General features: G+C 49.9%; 3 protein-coding genes and 1 long non-coding RNA gene across 13 annotated transcripts in view; 2 read left to right on the top strand and 2 right to left on the bottom strand.

Annotated features, from left to right (window-relative positions):
• The first annotated feature begins 268 nt into the window (after positions 1 to 268).
• On the top strand, positions 269 to 2,812 carry LOC146565050 (uncharacterized). Its single transcript, XR_014894495.1, has 2 exons — positions 269 to 819; positions 1,087 to 2,812. It is a non-coding gene; the product is annotated as an uncharacterized LOC146565050 (long non-coding RNA).
• Positions 2,813 to 3,338: 526 nt separating this feature from the next.
• gbp (glycogen synthase kinase binding protein) lies at positions 3,339 to 4,553 on the bottom strand. The gene has a single exon (XM_085292916.1). It carries the CDS (start codon positions 4,248 to 4,250, stop codon positions 3,798 to 3,800), a length of 453 nt encoding a protein of 150 aa, XP_085149042.1. The 5' UTR covers positions 4,251 to 4,553; the 3' UTR covers positions 3,339 to 3,797.
• Positions 4,554 to 8,514: 3,961 nt separating this feature from the next.
• LOC146565048 (uncharacterized) overlaps positions 8,515 to 20,810 on the bottom strand; it is a 13,402-nt gene continuing 1,106 nt past the window's right edge. For 2 of the 9 annotated variants that reach the window (XM_085292932.1, XM_085292934.1), the window contains exons 2-6: positions 19,741 to 19,840; positions 19,540 to 19,657; positions 18,860 to 19,034; positions 18,680 to 18,739; positions 15,470 to 16,026 (exon numbers count right to left, since the gene is read on the bottom strand). In XM_085292932.1, coding sequence (XP_085149058.1) covers positions 15,779 to 16,026; positions 18,680 to 18,739; positions 18,860 to 19,034; positions 19,540 to 19,657; positions 19,741 to 19,805 — 666 coding nt within the window. In that variant the 5' untranslated portion in view covers positions 19,806 to 19,840 and the 3' untranslated portion in view covers positions 15,470 to 15,778. The other 7 variants (XR_014894496.1, XM_085292928.1, XM_085292931.1 and 4 more) reach the window with 7 other exon arrangements.
• LOC146565047 (SMAD family member 4-like) overlaps positions 18,982 to 20,810 on the top strand; it is a 22,091-nt gene continuing 20,262 nt past the window's right edge. Inside the window, exon 1 of one of the 2 annotated variants that reach the window (XM_085292917.1) lies at positions 18,982 to 19,900. The gene's annotated coding sequence lies outside the window, so the exon portion shown is untranslated. Of the gene's footprint in view, positions 19,901 to 19,946; positions 20,348 to 20,810 lie in introns of those variants that run through there. The other variant, XM_085292918.1, reaches the window with a different exon arrangement.

Genomic DNA, 20,810 nt, shown 5'->3' with positions numbered 1-20,810 from the left:
GAAACTGACTCCTCTCCTTCCTTCATCACAGCTTCTCCTCAGCAGAGCAGCTCAAAACCTTCGTCCTGGAAAGTTGTTAAATGTCCTTGATTTCCACTGAACATTAAAGGGCCCAGGCAGCAGGGTTGGCAGTTTGATTCTCAGCCTCTGCCTGAGATGAAGGGTGTTTGGGTAAGACGCTGGCAGATTCAAGCTGCTGAAAGGTCTAATTTTCTGTACTTTGATATTTTTCAGAGGATCAGCATGTGTCAGAGATGCTGACGCCACATCAGAGGCACAAAGCACCGTTTCAAGCTCCCAGCATCCTTTGCATGATATTTGCATCGTCTGCTTCATGCTTACATTGTTAGAGTTCCCTGCTAGTGTACTTGTGCATACAAGTACATACATTAATATAGTGTACTGACGTCTTGCGGACTCTGTTTTCATTATTTCAAACATGCTGCTGATTCTTTTAACTCTTTAAAGCCAGCAGGCTTGAACAGGTGCAGCTTTTACTCTGAAGGTCTGTCTGCTTACATCCTGTCTGTTCAGGGGTCATGTCTCTCGTCACAGAGTAAACAGTGTTTCGTGTCCCAAACATTAAAGTAAACACGAGCCCAGCCGGCAGCCAAACTCTGAGTGACTCACGCCGCACATCAAAGTGAAATTAGTGCTGCTCGTCCCTGCGGAGCTCTCTCTGCTTCAGTCCTAAAATATCTGCTGCGATACGCGCCGGCGCTCACAGGCAGAACTTCGTTTCATCATTCGCTGCATCCTGACGAGCACCGGCTGCTTCGACACCACGAAACAGAAGAAGAAAATCAACAACCAATAAAAGTAAGGGTTCAGCCTCCAGTCGTAGCGACATGCTTTCAGTGCCTGGCATTAATGCTGCTTCCAGCCATGTTCACCTTTGCAAACCTAAATCAGCTGGTTGGACGACCCACTGCTAAGAATGAGTCAGTCAATAATTTTCAACATAACTGATCTGTTTTTAATGATGGACGCTCGATCAAACCTGAGGCAGAGGATCGGTCATGCCGACCACGAGTTTACAAAGTAAGCGAAGAACAAGCCCTCTTTTCTCTGTCCACTCTCCAACAGAGAGGAACCTGTTCCTTCAGTGTGCTGGCGGCAGCAGGGCACAGCGTTGGTTCAGCACTCCTTCACAGTCAGTGACTACAGCAGTGTGTGCTCCGGCCCGGCTCTACTTTCTCATCATTTAACTGTTTCCATTCTAAAATACATCTTGATATTCTATCTCGTGTGTTCATGACTTGATTCTTGATGTCAGTCAGCTGATGACTCACCACCATCCGCCTCAGCTCTACTTCTGACCCTGCAGTGACCTTTAGCACAGTTTAATCATGTGACCTGTGCCTGCTCACCTGTAGCAGATCAGGTGTTCAGAGGCGTTAGGACAGAAGCTTCGTGGTGTCGTGCTGCCCTCTGGTGCGTGCATGCAGTCATTGCACTGCAGAGCCTCTACATTACATTTCATTGGTTGGATTCAGTCTGAACTCCATTAGAATAAAAACTCTGACCTCAGGTGATGAAGTCTTCGTCTGATGAACCATTATCATCATTTTTGTGCTTCATCAGCTGCTGGCAAACTTCACGTGGAGACAGCTGTGTACCACTGCAAAGCCTCCGGACCACCGGTCCCACAGCCCGTCAGCTCCTCATGCCCTCGGACTCATGTCCACACTCACCACATAAACATCCTGCATGTCTGCACGATCAGAGTCCACGGGTTTGGTACGGTGGGAGTCACAGCCAGAGGGTCAGAGCATCGAGCAGGACGCCTCCTGCACTCTCCACAGGCATGTGTTCTGGGAGGAGAGCTGTGCGGCCATCATCACCATGATGACCACAGAGTTACTGTAATGTGATCTGTGAATTGTGGAACGTCCTGAGATTTGATTTTCACCCAGGTGTCATCCACATGTCTGAACCAATGGCTTGGTGCTGTTCCAGGGTAGGACAGCAAAGCCCACTTTTCCACTTCTTCCGTGTACAAATTGGCCACGATGGGTGAAACTGGGGAGCCCACGGCACACCCATGTTTCTGCCTGTAGAACTGACCCTTATATGAAACAGGTGGAATGAGACACAGTTCAAACACACTAGGTCGATGCTGAGAGCGGTCCTGTTGCTGCGGTTGGGGTCATCATGCAAGTGAAGAGAGATGTAACATTGTACGAGATCATGGTTTCACCTGCCTGTTCATCTGTCTCTCACCTTCTCAACACAATCCAACATGTTCTGGATGTGGTGTTCAGAGCTGCCCACCAGCGGGTTGAGGTTGAGCCAGAAACTTGGAGATGTTGTAGGTGACCGAGTTGATCATACAGACAATCGGTCTTAGAGGTGCACCCTGTTTATGTAAACCATACACAGCATTGTTAGTCAGTCCGCTGGTTTCAGTCATTGTGCAGATGTCCTGTTTATAAGGTTGGAAACCTGCAGTCAGCTGAGACTGAAGAACTCACCTGAAGATGATGAACACGCTATGTCACATGCCCAGAATCAACTTTTTCATTCCCAGTTTACTCAGAGGATCATTTAACTTCTCACTCTGCTTTTTTACTTAAAGATTCTTTATCAAATTTTTTATTTTATTGTAATGTTTTGGGTTTTTTTCTAATATTTATTCTTTTCAGCCTTTAACATTTTACTGTGTATTATTGATCTTTATTTTATCTTTTATTCTAGTTAATTGGCCATTTTTTCTTTGTTTGACATCCTACTTTTATTATTTAAAGTTGGATTGCTCCTCCTGGCCTCTGTAAAACAGAAAATTTGTGATAAATAAAGTAACTTTCTTGAATTTCTTCTCCATGAGTCTGTTGGACCTGCTCCTATGAGGACTCCATGAAGTAACAGAGCAGGTACAACAGGGGGCGCCACAGCCCGCAGGACCCACAGCCCACCACAGGTAAACATGTTTTTCTGCAGGAGTCACCCTGCTGTGACACAGGGGTGGGGGTGGGGTGGGTATTTAAAGGCTGATAATGAGCGTGTGGCCTCTAAGACCACATCGTCCACAGGAAGAGGAGGGGGGGGCGTGTGTGCGTGCACGCAGGCTCATTACTGAGCTTTAAACCATGAGACTTGTGCAGTTAGAATCAAACCTCTCTATTGACTCATCTGGACAATGTGGCAGGTTAAACCAGCAGGTGTTTCCAGGTTATTTCCTGATGTGAGATCAGCTGATTTCACATCAGTAACACCTGTCTGAAGCTACCTATGCTAATCAGCTGATCGGTCTTATGGATCTGTCCAATCAGTGTATTCGTCCAGGTGTGATTCAGTAACAGCACTGCCGGTGCTCTGACAAAGACACTCTGCACAGGTGTGAAAAAAAAAAAACAGGTGAGTTTATTAAGACAACAAAAGCCTGAATACTCAGGAACGGCAGGTACTCCGGTACGGAGCAGAGGCATTCTTCACACAACAAAAAGTACAACAACACAAGTCCTGCTGGGAGTTCCCACAGGTGAGAGCACCTGAGCCCACACAGGCCCAAGGGGCAGCCCGGCCCCCTACCTGTGCAGGTAAAACCCCACCATGAGACTGTAAACAAACCCAGCTGCTCATTTCCTCGTGAAGCAGAGAGCAGCCACATGTGTGCCTGGCAGCAACCTCACCTTTACCTGGCCTCAAGGTGAGCACCCCCCCCCCAGTCAAACATAAACATCATTAGCATAGCTCAGCTAGCTGCCGGCCTCGCGACCAAACGGAGAAATTAGAAAAAGTCCGAGCGGAGTTTCCGGTGAGTGGCTCAGGTGTGAGTCCGTGCCCGGTGTCCGGGCTCAGTCTCCGCAGTCCGCGGACAGCTGCAACCGCCTCACGGCCTCCTTGATCAGGTTCCCGGAGAGCAGCAGCTCCTGTAGCAGCCGGTGCGGGTCGTCCTCCGTCCCGCCGAGCCGCTTTCGGTTCCAGGGGCGGATCCGGTCCCAGTCCGAGTCTCCGGAGCCGGGCACGCCGTACGGGCTCGGCCTGCCGCCGGCCCGCGGCCCGCGGCGGCTCCGGAGCCGCATGCAGCAGCCGGTCCGCGCCTGCGCTGGAGCCCCTGCACCGCCGGCCGCCGGTTTGGTCCCGGGGCCGCCGGCGAGGCCGTGCAGACGGCTCACCGACACCGGCGTTTGGGCGGAGCCGTGCAGCTGCAGCGCCTCTCCGATCCGCGTCACCAGTGCGTCCACCTCCGCTGAGTCCACGGTCACCGACTGCTCCAGCAGCAGGTAGTCATGCTTCCGGCACGGCATGGCGGCTGTCCTCCGTCTGGTCCTTCGTTGTGTTGGTGCGGGTCGGTGCTGTGTGGGTGCTCGGTGTCCTCGCTGCTCTCTCAGTTCATTTGTAAACAATGGCTGACGCGCTGCGGACTGTACCAAGTGCCCGAAGAGGCGGGGGAGCAGGGCGAACCCAAACACAGAGCCGATCCCGACAGCGCGGCGCCGAGGCTCCGGTTTACTCTTAATCCACTCAGGCGCGCTCTTGCTGCTCCGGTGCCAGAGCTCCGGACGAGAGCACCGGAGCCCCGCGAATCGGGGCCTTCCCGTCCCGCCCCCCCGGCCCCGCGCGCATTGGGCCGCTCCGCCGTCGCGGACGTTACATAACGGCGCGTGTGCAGGCAAAACAAACAAAGGCCCGAGTCCGTGTGACACTCACAGAGGAGCATGCGCACACGCTACCCCCTGCTGTCTGCTAGCCCATGCGCGTTCACGAGTCCACTGAACTGTGGGAGCCTTCAGGTGAAGGTGGCACGCGCTTCTGCACCCGTATAAAATCATCCCGGAGTGTTTCCGGTTTGTCTTCCTGTCCCCCATTCAATAAACTTTATTAACATGGCAGGAAACTCAAATCACTGTTGTTATGGTGGAGGTCCCGTGTGTGTGTGCGCGCGCGCGCGGGAACACGGTGTACGTTTGTTTCTGAGAAGTAGCAGCCGGTCTGAACCTGATGCTCCGTCGCCAACGAGCCTCACCACCGTAAAAGGAGCTACTATCACTGCAGACACGTGGTGCAGCAGCCAATCAGAGCGCTCGGCTGAGGTTTCCTCCGTGTGTGTGTGTAAAAACAGTCACCACTTCCTGAAACAGCAGCACATTCTTTGGCTCTGAGTGTCTTTGGACCATGTTTAAATAAAGCGCGAGCTGTAAAGGAACCGTTTCAGGCTGTGAGCCAATAAAGTTTATTTGAAACGTGTAATCAGCAGAGCAATGATGAAGTCACTCTCAGTTCAGGTGAGCAGGTGAAACACGGGTACGCTTCACCTGTCTGCCGTCCTCTGATGAACGCGCTCAACTTATCACAATCCCGCTGTCCTCACTCACACCTGAGCTTGGCAGCGGGCGTCCATCTTGTAATATACACGTTCTAACATACATGTTCTAGAACATTCTCAAGGTTTCGTTCGGGCCAAGCAGCGATGACCTCACAGTGAGGCGTTGTGAATGATGTTTGAAGATTTTAGTCGTGTCCAAATTCATGGGCTGCATCCTCCTGAGGACCCGGCCTTCGCAGTCTACGTGGCCGGGTCCTCAGAAGGTCGGGTAGGCTGGAAGTAAACAGCTGTGAAATTGGACGGTCTCGCCTTCTGATCTGTGTCACCGCTGTCTCGGTGGAGTTTAATAAACTCGGCCGTCTGCTCCTCGATATCTAAAATATAACAGGACACTGGGGTAAATTCTCGACCGTCTCACACTTCTGTTTAATCAGCTTTCTGTTTGACGTTTATTCATCTGTGTGAAAATCACCCGATGGATTAATAACGTTTAATCTAATCTAATAACTTTAATCTCAGCCAAACTGATTTACTCACGAACAAATAAAACACTGAGAAAAGCCCAACAATAAAATTTTTAGGTTGTCTAAGTGACTCATATATCACGTTTAACCTGAGAAGCGAAAGTCCGCGGTGATCTGAACATGATGTGCCGGGAGTTGTGCCGTTCTCTGCGGCTCCAGTGACCCTCGAGCTCCCGGCTAGCTATCGAGCTGGTGGGTAGAAGACGTCTCTGAAAACGTCGAAGCACTTTTGCAAATATGTGGTGTCTTGATACACCGAGCAGATAGTTGATGTTTACACAGCTGAAAATATGTTCAAAGTTTATTTTGTGACCCAGAAAGAATAATAAGAGTAATTTTAAAACTTAGTAGCGGCCGCCATCGCCGGAAACTAGAGTTTGGCTGGGCCGCGCTATGAGTTCTGGGATATGGTAGGCCACGAAGGACACACCCGACCCATCCTTCAAATTCGGGGAAAAGGAGGACGCATTTGTCGGCTGCATTCGGAGGAGTCTACGAATTCGGACAGCCCTCGGCGCGTCGCTGTGACGTAATCGGCCTACAAACCCGTCCTCAGGAGGATGCAGCCCATGAATTTGGACACCCCCTTTGACACAGCACACTCTGCCACCTGTTCCACCTGTGTCCCGTCCGATGATCTGATTGGTCAGGGTTAGGTTTTGACGTTGGAGTGGTTGGGTCCTGCTAGCACCACTGCACTACATCAGTCCCGATGCCTTCATGTTTTCATGCTTACTGCTGACCAATCATAGTTCTCCCACAGATATCCAAGCACCTCCTTCCTGTGCGTCACAGTCACCTGGGGACTGCCCCCAAACTCTGACGTGCTCAAACAATGACGTCACCAACGACAGACTGGCAGGATGAAACATGGACGCTCTGGAAACTGAAGGCAGTGCAGAAACATCTGAAGTCTTCATTCTTATGAGAGACCTGTCAATCACAAGGCCTCACCAGTGAGGTTTCACAGCCAGCTCCGCCCCTTGCTTATTACGTCCGATTTGTAAACACAGACACATGATACGTTACAAGCGTTGTTTGTAACGTGTCAGGTCAGACTGGCTGAAGCCAGATTTGTGTGTAACGCTGGATTTTCAGAGTAAAGGTCGAACCTTCAGAGTGAATCAGTTAGCTCAGCCTGCTGTCAGGTATAACATGTCTATTACATGTTTATAAAAACCAGGTCAGACTGAAAATGAGAGCTCGCTGTGATGAAAGCACGTCCTCGCAGGTGAAAGTTTCACATGGAGCCATGTTCATGCCAACAGCAGAACCTCACACTGTTAATGTGAACCGTGCAATAAAGCGGCGCACCGAGTGCTTCCTGTCTGCACGTCAACACCTGAGCGAGGCTGTTTCAGAGGTCGCCCCCTCTGCTGCAGCCAGCGAGGGTTTGGCTGTGCGCTCCTGTGTTTGTGTAGGATCAGCAGGGCCATCTCAGAGCCAGCTGACATCATTAAAACACCCAGAGACCAAAGCAGCGGCTGCTTCACATCATGAACATGCCAACGGTGACACGGGAGTCTGTGGGGACTGGCTCACTGCTGCATCTGCTGGGCACCAGAGGAACTGCGGGACTGGTGGTTTATTCCAGGCTGGTTTCCTGGAAACTAAAATAATCTTTGTTTTAGCCGTTGAGCTTGAGAAACATGCCAGAGCGCCCCCTAGGTGAACTGCAAGGTTACTGACAGGAAGCCCTGCGGTGTTAAACGCAGTGGTTTCTGGGTGCTGATTGGAGGATTCATTTCAGTGAATTTGTTTTTGAATCCCAGGTTTGGACTCAGTCAGCTCCTGGTTCACAGTGTGTGTTGTGTTTGGTTCCCTCCTGCTGGCTGTGGTCATCGGCTCCCCCCGCCCCCCTGTCCCCGGAGGATCAACTTTGATAGCAGTGGGAGCGCCGCCAGCAGCTCGGGTTCTCCGAGTTTGTTTCCTCATTCAGAGAGAGGGGGAAGCTCCCCCGCTCCACGAGGAATGTGAGGCGGCTGCACATGGCAGGAAGTGATATCACAGGATTTATGAGTCCCTGCAGTTGTAAACACAGAGAAGGCGAGGCGAGCAGAAAGCAAACAAGCCTCCTTCAGCTTTACTCGGCCGGCCAAAAGTCTATAGACACTCCTCTCTGTTTCAACGTGCACTGAGCCCCCAGATCAGCCGACTCCACCCCACTCGCACTCTGGGGCGGTGAGGTCAGAGCCCAGATGGAGACGGCAGATGATATCTGCTTCCTGTCAGTCAGACCGAAAACAAACATGTCACATGACTCCCATTAAATCCTCTCATTACAGCAGATTAGCAGTTCGCCCGCTCCTCGCTCTGAGCGACAAACATCGCATCATACACACAGAGACCTGCTAATCAGCACCATCCAATCAAAAGCCTCGAATTTCACTCATTAAAACCAGAGCTCAGCTTTCTCAGGCGCTCTGTTAATACAGTACCCTCACAGCAGCCGTGTCATTGGTCAGAGGAGGCTCCAGCAGCACAAACAGGGTCCAGACGGCTAACAGCTACAGCTGCCTGTCAGTCAAAGAGACCACGCCTCTAATAATGCACACAGGTGAGTTTTAGAAACCTCTTCCCCCGCACAGGTGTTATGAAGGTGGAAATCATCCAGAGAAAGGCGCAGCGTCTGCTTCAGACTGTAAACATGTTTATTGAACAATGTCTGTGGGGTCTGACTCACTGCTGCCTCTGCTGGACACCAGAGGAACTGCAGTGAGCTGCGGTCACGCTGAGGTGAAGCCTCTGAGTAAACTCTGTCATTGTGTACGGTGGACGTTTAATGACTGTCATTAAATCGCCGTCGGCCCCGCCCTCCTGCTGGTTCCGCCATGTTTGTACTGAAGTCAGCATTTCCATCAGGCTGAAGCTGAACCCTGTGCTCTGCCACAAGTAAAAACATGGATTACATAACAGTGCATGAAACCGCCACACACACCACGTGCTTTGTGTGTGAGCGTGGATGTACGTGAGCGGTGAGGGGTTCTCCTCAGCAGCCCCGGGGCATTGTGGGATTGATAAACAGAGCTGATATGACTGATGGGGCGACACCTCTACAGTTATATAACACACCCCGGGTATGTATGCATACGTGTGTGAACACACCCTGCACGTTGAGCTTTCCCAGTGACACACACGGTGTCAGATGGAGGGTCTGAGAGGGTGTTCCTCACCTGCTCTCAACGGTTTTTAAGGTGGACTTTAAGGTGGACTGCTCATTTTGTTGTCAAACCCTATCAGAGCAGCTTTGTATGAGTCACAGTTCACAATAATGCTTCTTTATTTGACACTGCTGCTCTATCCAGCCCCTCAGTTCCTGCTCTGTCTGAAACCAGAAACGTACCCGCAGGTTGAGCTGACGACGACTGTGATTGGACGCTTGCTCAGTGCATTTCCACCTGAGGAACGCAGCAGCTCTGAGGAAAGACGCTGGCTGCACGCCGCCACGCAACGCAGTGCCAACAGGTGACCTCACACCTGCACAGGTGGGAACAAGAACAGAGGAAGGAAGTAAAAACACATAATCTGGTCTTCAAAATAAAACAGGAAGTGAACTGAAGACAGAGGAAAAGAAAGACTCAAAGAAACACAAAGCCCTCAAAACAAATACACTGATGAGCACGCGGCGAGCAGCTGTGTTAAAGCGTCACGCTGCACACAAACTGAAGGCCGAGGCCAGCTGTTATCCGCCGGCCTGTTCCTCTGGACACCGACTCGCTTCAGTCTCAGTTTCTGAGAACATGCCACTGCCCCACCTCCCTCTCTTGCAGCCAAAACGGTTGAAGTTGTTTTTGTTATTGTTGAGACTGAGGCGGAGCACATGGGCCAGAGAGAGCGCTGCAGGACCAATCGTCTGCTCGCTGCCAAATAAGGAATCACAACTTTATACAGACAAGTGAAGCCCTGCTTTCAAAGGTCAGAGGGCAAGAAACCAGAGAGACGACAGACAAAAAGTCATCTCATCATAAAAACAAGAAGAACTCAAACTGTGTAATCAGGTTTTTACAGTCATGTTGATCAAACAGCTGCAGGAGCATCTCCCAGCCCGAATTGAACTAATTCATTTTAAGTTATCCAGAAACCAGCAGAAACCAGCAGAAACCAGCAGCACCTGCAGCTCCAGTTCCCACCAACCAACAGGCTAAAGACAGAAGCGCCACCTGCTGGCCACAGGGACACAGTGCAGGTCCAGCATCTGAGACTGCGAGAACAACAGTAACAGAATCATCATCATCATCATCATCAGTGTCGTGGTCACGATGATGATGAAGGCTTGGAGCAGCACACGGAGAGCAGCTGCACGAGTGGGCGTCGATTCCCCGAGTCCAGCCCACAGCACCAGCCACTGAAACATCTGCAGCAGCTGGAGTTCAAACAATCTTTAATTCACACCGTTTGATTCTGACCAACATTTCGTGTTGTTTAAACGTTTTCTCTCAGCTTCACCAACATGTCCCGAGAAGAACGTTTTGGCAGCGGTCTCGTTAGAGACCGCCTGTTTCTGGCTAGGGAACAGGAAGTTGAACTTCTGTAACCCCGCCTCCTCAGCTCTGATTGGTCACCCATGCAGGTGCAGAGCAGCAGAGGAATCTGCAGCGTCATGCCGTGGATGTGCTCAGCGTCTAAATCCAGACACTCCAGCTGCCAGCTTCCTAGAAGGACTGCAGACAGCGTGCGGGACAGAAATAACCTGCTGCTGAGGCTCCTGATATCATGTGACCCACGCCGAGTGTTTCTAAACACGTGTTGTTGTGTGTGAGCGATCAGATGTGTGAGTATCCTGACGTCAGGGATCAAGGAGGCGGAGCCGCTCTCAGGTCAGCTCTTGGTCCGAAAACGTCTTCTGAGCGTGAACTCAAACGTGAGCTGCCATCGTCACACCCATTTCATCACCTTCATCCATCACTTCATCTTTGCTTCCAGATCTTTCCTTCAGGTCAGAACAGACTCTACGTGTCTCCTGACAGGGAGCCCGCTGTCCTGCCTGGGAGCGTCTCGTGACCTCGCCGCTGCGCCCATCGTGTGCAGCGGTCAGTTCAAGGTTCTTTATTTGTCACATGCATAGTTATACAAGTATAACACACAGTGAAATGTAGCCTGACACGCTCCTCGACATGTGCAAAAATTGGGGGGGGGGGGGGGGGGGGGGGTGTAGAGGAAGAACATTATATATATGTAGTATATACACTGGGTGAATGTGCAGTAGTAGCAGCAAGCAGGTGAATTCTGTACATTAATATGAATAGACATCTGACTATTTTACAGGATAGACAATATAAACATATTTAAAATTAAAGGAATTGAAATGTACATTGTGCCTTGGTTTAGTGTCTGGAAGAGTCCTGTCTCAGTCAATTATAGATGATGTGAGAGGGCGGGTGTGTGTGTTTAGGGCACGGATGGCTTGGGGATAGAAGCTCCTCTTGAGTCTCTCTGTCCTTGCCCGGAAGATGCGGAACCTTCTACCAGATTGCAGAAGTTGGAACAGTTTGTTGCCAGGATGGGACGGGTCCTTCAGTATCTGCGCTGCTCTAGTCCGGCATCTCCTGGTGTAGGTGTCCTGAAGCGGGGGGAGAGCAATCCTGCAGCAGCGTTCAGGCGCTCTTGGAGATACGAAAGAGTCCTGGATGGTTTCAGAGCAGACAGGCACGCTTGGTGAAGGTGACGGGAGCGGGGATGGAGGCGTTTTTTGAATCCACGAAAAATAAAAGTAGCCGTGAGCGGATGACACGCAGAGGACGTCGTCGCTGCTCGAGTTTCAGTGCTGTCACATCCCGTGTGAGGCGGCAGTGGCGGGGGGGGGGGGGGGGGGGGGGGGGGTCTGAGGCCAGCTGGCACCCGGAGACTGGGTCAGGTGTCAGAGTTGAGCGGGTTCGCCGCTCTGGTCGGGGTCAACCCAGGACACGTGATCCACTCCTCACACGGGGCCCACGGTTCTATTTTAATCCATTTAAATGTCACATTTGTTTTTAGCTCAAGGCCTTAAACAAACAAACGAGAAACCAGTCATGGTGACGATGATGATGATGGTGTTTAAAGTCCAGCCTGATTATTTTCTGCTGATAATTCTAATAAATAATAACTTTTTATTGATATCATTGGTTAAATATAAACATTTCTATTTCACGTCCACTGTGGAGCGACTCCAGCTGAACAGACGCCATCGTGCACATGGCTCTCTGAGCTTTACCGTTGATAAACGGCGCCCCCTTCAGTGAGGAGGTGACCTTTACCCTGATTACGGTTGCTTCGTTTTGAAGGTACGAGCTGTGACGATGCCTCTGTGCAAAGAAACAGCAACAAAACAAAACTGTCGCCATTCAACGACAGGCGAGTTCTGGAAACAGGTGATATTCTCCTGCCCGTCAGCTCAGACATGCTACACAAATACTGTAATACCTGAAGAGGTACCGCCTCTTCAGGCGAGTCATCAGTGATGTTTCTGTAATTCTTCTACATGAGGAAAAGATTAAGTGTTTCAGGAGGCAGATTAACCGTTTAGTGACAGAGTCACACCTGAAACACCCAACAGGTGGCCTCACCTGAAAAATTAAGTGAGAATCACGTGAAGGCTCAGCGTGTCAGGGTCTAGCAGGTAAGATCAGAGCCCGCCTACAGACACACACCAAACCGCCAGCAGCTTCACTTCCTCCGATGTCCACAAACAAGCCATCTTTTATATACAGTCTGTGTTCTCCAGTTGCGCTGAGGTGAAGACGCAGCAAAGAATGTCCATAGACCCTCCCCCTGGTGTGGCGTTTAAGATGATGTCACAGGTAAAGTCCTGGCTGTGTGGGCGTGGCGTGAGGAATGAACGCGAGGGTCGGAGGAAATCTGTCCAATCCGATTAAAGCCGCCGTGTTTCCTCCTCGACGCTCGGTTACTTAAGTAGGTGAACTGAGCGTCACACCTGAGCTGCACTCAGCTCCGGTACCTGTTTCTCCCTCAGCATCCGTCTCAAGCTCCTTCTCTGCTGTCCTGCAGGACGAGGTGAGGGCGGGAGGACAGAGAGCTGGTCAGTGCTCTTGTTTACAGATGTAGAACATCTGTCGCTGCAGGGTCAGGGGTCAGAGGTCAGAGCAGCACTCACAGTTTCAGTTCGGCGGTCCTTCGTGGTCAGAGCAAGGCTGGTACCCGAGCATCAAGTGACAGCGGCAGCATGTAATGATCACCGTGACGCAGACCGTACATTTGATCTGAGCTAAAAGTTTAAATCACCGTCAGTTTCAGTCTTTTATGTGGGAAGTAGATTCAGAGTTTGCTGACATTCCTTCATGCAGAGCTCTGCTGGCTGAGTCGGGATAAAAGTTCTCAATAGAGTTTTTGAGCTCAGCAAGGAAACCTGTCAGTTCATGGACATGTATGATGCAGTGAAGCTGTCACTAATGCACCAGTGCAGCCTGCCTCACTTTCCCTGTTGCCAAGTCATGTTGAACCAAGTCAGCGCACTTTGCTGAGCTGCACCTGTGCAGATTCAGATGCAGCTGCAGTGTAATGATGCACTCAGGGAAAGACACTGAATGGCCGCACAGTTTATTAGCTCCACTCCTGCAGCTCGTCTGCATGCGGCTCCAACCTTGTGTTTGCTCTCATTTACTTTTCCTTAGGTTTTGGCAGCATGTCCTTATTTCTAACTTGCATAATTTTGACAGGATATATTTTTATGAAGAGCAAAATATTTAAAGATAAAGTTTATTTTTTTAAGTTTATTTAATCTGGAATAATATTCCTGTCTTTTATTCATATTTATGTTTAAAAAACAGTTTGTGTTCAGTGAATGTTTATCTTGTTTGGCCCGCGACCTGACGTGTGCCTTGAGTTTGACGCCCCTGCTCTAAACTGTGCGTGCACGTCAGCTGACTTGCCGCACACGTTGCTCCTTACAGGACATCAGTGTGTTTGAGTCTACTGGTCTCAACTGGAAATAACCAACACGTCTCTTGATACTGGCTCAGCTCCCAGCTTCTGTAGTTGAACCAACGTTTTGGAGAAAAACGATGTTCTGGACATTTTCCAGTCTGGTTCCCACAAACTGCACTGAAACAGCTTTACTTAAAGTGTGTGGTGACATGTTGATGGCAGCAGACTCTGGAGAGTACACCGTACTGGTTATACTGGATCAAAGGCCTGTTCGGGATTACTGGTGTTGTTTTAAATATCGTATCTATCAGAGACATCTTTTACCGTCTGTGTGAATCAAGTGTTGTCATCAGCTCTGCCACCTCAAGGATGTGGCGAGGTCCAGTTCTGCCTCCAGGACAAATGATGAGACCACAGCATCTCCTGTCATCTCTGTGCTGATGGCATCAGGTGTTCTGCTCTTTCAAAGCTTCTGAGTTCTATAAATTGTCTTGTTTGAATAATTGTCAGAAATCAAACAGTGGTTGAACCACAGCTTCCTCCAGCTAAATACAGATAAGACAGGAACTTTTGCTCCTGATCACATGATCTCAGCTTTTAAGGCTCTTCTGTTCAATCGCGTGTCAGAAATGTGTGCGTCCTATCTGACGCTTCAGTCTGAGAATCTGCGCACGGCTCGTTCGAGCTGCTTCTTTCAGCTGCACACTTTCTATCTGCTCATGTAAAGCTAAACAGTTTCATTATGGGTCAATGTGGCTACACTGTTTATCTGTACATGACAAGAAAACCTCATCTGTGTCAAACGAGACAGTTTAGCTCCTCCCACTAACCAGCAGGAAGGTGAAGACCTTTGAAAACGTCCTGCCTGACATCATGCACATGCAGGAGAAGCCTGAGCTCATCATCAGAAACCCTGTTTAACACGAACGTCCAGCACCAGAGGAGTCACATGACAGGAGTCACATGACAGGAAGGGTAAAACGGTCTCGAGGGTTCAGTCTCCTGAGGCTACGTCCACACTGGCCCGGATAGATTTGAAAATGGCGTTTCCGCCTGAAAACGCCGTTTTCAAATCTATCAATGTGGAGGAAAAGCAGCGAGTTTGTTAAATGGACTCAGTGAGGTGGAGTCGTTGCTGCGAGTAACACAAAAGTACAAAGTTGCAAAAGCGAGTGAGAGTTAAAGAATTTGAGGAAAAGCTTTTTGGAGCGCGTGCAGACTGATGTTCATCTTTAACAGGGCTGTCAAACAGAACAGCTGCTGTGTAACGCCCTCCGCTACCTTTGTTTAATTGGCCACATGACTGCATCACATGACTAACATGCGTCATCGTTTTAGAAAGTTTGCGTTTTTGCTGTCCACACTGCGACGCGAAGCACTGTTTTCAAATCTTTTTGTTTTCGACAGCGTTTTGAAAACGCCGCCTCAGTGTGGACGGGACGCCAAAACGGAGAGAAAATGTTTTCAAAAAACGAAAACGCATTACTGTGGACGTAGCCTGGAAGTCGGTGATGCATCTGTAGCGACCTCGCCTCCTTCAGCCCATTTAAATGCGAAGCACTTCAAACCTACCAGCAGGGGCGACTCCTCATCAGCTGACCTGAGCTCAGTGAGGAGTGGCGCCCAGCTCGCGGCCTCGTCGACGCCGCTTCTGCATTTTGGTTTTTGGAGCTCAAAGTGGATTTGTAACCTGAAGTGCACACGTGCAGCTCGTGACCGAACGGTCGCCGATGCCTCGTCTCTGGAGAGATGATGATTGGCCGAGAGGACAGACACATCGATGAACTGCTCTGAGGACTCGGCGAAGGCGTACAGACAAGAGCGAACAAACGTCTTTTATTCTTTTAAATGTTGGGAACAAAAACTTCAGAATTACAAACGACCCATTAAAAATTCCAACACACAGAGGGTCAGTGAAGGACACACAACCACTTCAGGAACACATACAAACCAACAGAAAACTGAACGCTCTGGTTTGAAAACAAAGAAATGCTTAATGCACCTGAGAGCAGGAGCCAATCAGCAGCCTGAGAGCTGCGGCCTTCAGTCACCAAATAAAACTCGTGTACACTTGGAGAGGCGGTTCCAAAGTAAGAACAAACCTTTGGTCCCGCCCGTCACAGTTTCAGTCCCACAGCGGCTGCGGCTGTCCCGCCATCGACATGTACTCGTCCAGCTCGGCGTCCAATCGGCTCCGGGACGTGGACATGTAGTCGTCCAGCTGTTTGTCCAGTCGGCTCCGGGACATGGACATGTAGTCGTCCAGCTCAGCGTCCAGCTGCTTCTTCGTTGGCACCACCTTTCTGCTGCCACCACGCCCCTTTGAAATGGTGGCCCCGCCTATCCGCAGCTTTACCCCGCGCCGTCTTCGTCCTGCCAGAAACAAAATTGATAGATTTACACAAACAGGAGTCAGCAGGTCAAAGGTCAGCAATGTAATGCCACTCCCTCTTTGGTTTGTTTCCATGGAGACATGATTCACTTTTAGTTTTCCTGCTGTTGGTTCTTGTGTGTTTGTGTCCTGAGAGACACCGTGAAGTTTCTTCATCTCTTTATTATCTGACCCTTTAGGCCCCTCCCTCATTCGGCCCCTCCCTCCTGGGCGGATAAAGGCCCGCATGGTCATTTCCTGTTGGGTGTCAAAGCCAAGCCAGAACAAAGTCATGAGCCTGTAAATATAACCATGCAATGTTCTGTGGAAGCCCCTCCCCCTCTGTACTAGGTACAGGTAACCCCGAGCTCCAGCCATAGAGGCGGTGTCCCGATTCAGGGTCTGCAGCCTTAAAGGCCGCATTTTAAGGCCGATTACGTCACAGCGGCACAACGAAGGCTGTCCCAATTCAAAGGCTGCTCCAAATGCGGCCCTCAAATGCGTCCTTCATTTCCCTGAATTTTAAGACTGTGGCGGTGTACACTTCGTGGCCCAACATATCCCAGAATGCATAGCGCGGCGGTGGGTGTGGATAATTTTGCCGGAAAACACGGTGGAAGCGGAGCAGCTGAAGAGTAAACTTTAAGTAAGTACTGAATATGATGTCACTTATTTATGTGCGAATGTTTAATAACGAAGAACATTAAAACATGACTGTTGGCCACATGTCGGCAGAGTTATGTGACATTAGCGACGTTTGTACTAACTTGGTTTTAAATCCTTTAAATATGCGCCGTTCAATAGCTGAGCTTAATCTGACAGAGAATGTGATGATTTTGTGGATAATTAAAGTCGGTCATATATCCACAAACACAACAAGCTGAAAGTCAGTGATGCTGCTCGGTTTGCAGTCCTGTATTATCAGTCTGTATTATAAGTCACTATATTATCCAATATTGGATAATATAGTGTAATATAATAAATCTACCCTACCGCCTACTGGTGTTGGCCAGAGGGGCCGATGGTGCGATATGGCAGCCTGGCTTCTGTCAGTCTGCCGCAGGGCAGCTGTGGCTACAACCGTAGCTGCCTCCACCAGTGTGTGAATGTGAGAGTGAATGAATAGTGGCATTGTAAAGCACTTTGGGTGCCTTGGAAAGCGCTATATAAATCCAATCCATTATTATTATTATTATTAAATCACTTACAAGTTTAATTTGTCAGCAACTTCCTGCCAGCCCTCTCTCCTTGCTTTTGCAGCCTTTGCAGTGTTCCCTTGCATTTTAATTAAACTCTGAAACTCCTGAAATCCCTCACTCAAGAGTTCTTGCTCTGCTGCCGAAAAATACCGAGCGCGCTCCTTCGACATTTTCGCCGACCAATCAGAGGGTTGCCGATCAATGTTTCTACTATCGATGCGTAGCCCCTTTTACGACACCCAGTGATCTCACATTACTTCATCCAGCTGTACTAATCGTCAACAGCAGGTGTGTTCGGAGAACCGGATTAGCGAGCTCACGGTTAGCGCGATGATTTGGTCTTGGATGTAGTAAGCGAGGTACGAAGAACGGACCCCTGAACATCACGGCACAAGCAGGATTCACTGCACTGTTAATGTTAGCTATGTTATATTGCTGCCTCTGTTCGGTGGTGTCGAGCCAAACGGACTTTAACGTGTGTCTGTGAAGGTTCTCAGTCATCCAGGTCATCGTAGTCTAAGGAGCTTGCAAAGAAAAGCGTCTGGACTTCTTTGAGTTGCTTGAAGACGTTTCACCTCTCATCCGAGAAGCTTCTTCAGTTCTAAGGTCAAATGGCGGAGAGTCCCAGATATAAACCTAGTGGGAGTGACCCCCCACAGAGGGACAAAAGGACCCCTGACTGTCATGCTTGACTGTCTTTGAGTGAAGATTTAAGGTGATTGGAAATGTAAATAACTGCAACTTGAATCTTTACTCAAAGTAGAGTTCAAGCTCACTGCTGTAATGAATCATAATATAATAATAACTATAATATTGGCCATATTATATTTAATTACCACAGTGAGATGACTTTAGTCTCATGAACAACATCAGCTCATTGTTATTTTCTAGCTAATCTTAAATGACTGTTCAGCACAGGAATGAAGCCCAACAATCATGTTTCAGTCCCGTGGTCTCAGATACTCAGCTAATCAAACACAGCTCATGTAAAAACAAACACATGAACAAAAGATTTTCTCCTTTCTTTCTTTCAAATAAAGCTGTCTGAAATGCTTCCAGCAGTTGGTGTCATGGTTGCATTTCACAGGCCTCGCACTTCTTAGTGGTGCTTGAGCACCGTCAAGGCTGCAGACCCTGAATTGGGACACAGCCAGTGCACCAGAGCAACCGTTAGCCTCTGGCAAAGGGCCTTTGACCTCTAAACTTTTAACCTTTGAGGAGGGGAGATTTCAAAGCTCTGACTCAGTAGGGGTCAGCTTAGTCGAGCTACTGGGACACGCCCCCCTGGCGGTCAGCCCTCCAGCTGTATTTAAACGTCTTTGAATTTAACTGGCAGACAGTAGCTGTGCCATCAGATGCACGAATCAGAGCGCAGCTCTCCTAACCCCGCCTAACAGGCCAAATCGCACCAACCTTTTCTCCACAGCTCAGCATGAAGCTGTGCTGAGAAACTCACCTGAGGTCAGCGGTCTCAGCTGGCTCCGCCTCCCGAGTCGACCGCTCAGACCTACTGCTCCTGCAGAGGAAACGCACGCACAGGTGGAGCACAGGTGAGAATTCTACTGCAGCTTCAGTCTAGCGAAGAAGGCCACACACTGCTGCCCCGCCCACTGCGCGCCGTGTTTCAGATACTCACGCCTGCAGGTGGAGGTGACCCGCGCTCTCCACCTGTATTTGTTCATGAAGCTCCAGAAGCCTTGATGCGCAGAGGCTGACGGGCAGCGAGTTACCCGCTGCCAGCCGAGTCGAGTCCAGACGCTCCTCTTCCTCCTCAGGTGACGATGCTCCGCCCTCTCAGAGCTCCCGGCAGCCTGCAACACAGAGACACAGCAGCTCGCTTTTACGGTGCAGTAGCTCGCCATCCACTTGTAAAATCGGACGAGTGTGCACATGCTGAGAACCCTTATGATGACGCAGCGGTGACCCGTGTGGGTGATATAACGAATGCACTCGATGCACCGCAGGTTTTTCACGTACGATGGCAAAAATGACTTTATCGTAACTATCCAGTACAGGTTGCCATGGAATTCTGCACCAAATGCATCATTAACCCCGCCCATGTTTATACCAAAGAGGGAAGAAGATTGCGACAGAGTTTCAGACTCGCTGTCGTTTGATTTCACGAGGATGTCGAACAAAACCTCACACTGGTTTGGTCCCACAAACACCTCACGACCCCATCGCGCCAGGGATGGTTTCACTGTTTTCAACTCCACGTGGCGGCTGCAGCGTGTCAGACGAGCAGGCCGGTGGTCCTCCGATGAACACCTGGGCCGCCCTTCTTCACAGGTGACCTGTGACCCCTCTGGGACTCACCTGTGGAAGAAGCAGCGATAAGGGAGCTGACTTCATCAGCAGGACCACGGGCAGGGCAGCGGATGCCCTCTGATGCAACCTGGAGCAGGTCTGCTGTTCCACCAGGACTCTGGAGAAGCTGCCGGCAGAGAGAGGAGGGAACGTCAGCACAGTGTGCCTGACCTTTAACTTTGCAGGACGCAGGAGGTCATGGTAACTCACCGCTCGTGCAGGGACACCGTCGATGTTCCTCTGGGGCGAAACGAACCTGGCTCTGATGACTCCATCTGCCTCTGGATGCCGGACCCTGTTCACCTGCCGCCTGATTCAAAAGGATAAAAAGCTTCATTCAGCACGGAAAGCGGAAAAAGCAGCAGCTCCGGTAAAACTGCCACTTCTTGATGTCTGCCTTCATATCGGCATTCTTCAAAGAGCCCACACGCGACCCTGTTCATTTACACAGCTGTTTAACTCACACAGATATCTCCCGTCTTTGAGCCGGAAACGCAGATAAAAATTTAATTAATCTCGCTTCGTGGTTCAAAGGTCAGCCGAATTTAAGAGGAGGCCTCAGTGGCCTCGTGGTGTTCAACACAGTCTGTGAGCGCTCTCAGTTTCCGCAGGTAACACGGAAATTTCCAATTTCGCTCTGTGCTAAAGCGGCGCTGGCCCGCCATTTTGTGTCCGCGCAAAAAAAGCAGCGCTCACAGCTAACGTTAGCTTCCACAGTTCACCTGTTCAGTTATAATACGTCACCCACGCTTACCTGTATCTGAACGTCCTACCGGGAGAAGCTCACGGCTTAAAACAGACACACCTGTTACTAACTGTAAGGTCACCTCCGCTTGCTAACACTCGTGCTAATTAAGCGCAATGCTAACCCACAAGCTGTTGTTAGCATTAGTTTTACAAAGTTTAGTTTTTACAGATCAGCTAATTCCTCTCCACAGGTTTTAGGTGAGCTCCGGTGAGGCGAGCAACAGCACCTGGTGTTTCTCTCACAGCTCAGCCGCTAAATGTAGAGGCCAAACCGCCGTTAAAGTCACGCTCTGTCCGGGTTAACCGCAGCTAACGGCCCGCTCTGGGGTCAAGTTCACATCTATAAGTCAGCAGCACACACACCTGTGTCAGACTCACAAACACAGAAGCCCACACAGGTGAATGTGTGTAGAAACATGTTTGATCCGCAGGCAGAACTTTAAGGCTCCAGCAGTTCCGAAGGCTATTTCTGCCAATAATTATTATTATTTTGGTTAACCAGGAAGATCCCATTGAGATTAAAAACCTATTTT

This window comes from Mchenga conophoros, linkage group LG11 (genome assembly GCF_057382185.1).
Source record: "Mchenga conophoros isolate Kocher_MC1m ecotype Shallow Benthic linkage group LG11, M_conophoros_male_GT1.1, whole genome shotgun sequence".
NCBI lineage: Eukaryota > Metazoa > Chordata > Actinopteri > Cichliformes > Cichlidae > Mchenga > Mchenga conophoros.
Note: the sequence above shows the minus strand (reverse complement) of the source record. Positions and strands in the feature narration are given on the sequence as shown.

Excerpts from the sequence above, each read along its gene's own strand:
- gbp (XM_085292916.1), bottom strand. The coding sequence starts at position 4,250 with ATGCCGTGCCGGAAGCATGACTACCTGCTGCTGGAGCAGTCGGTGACC.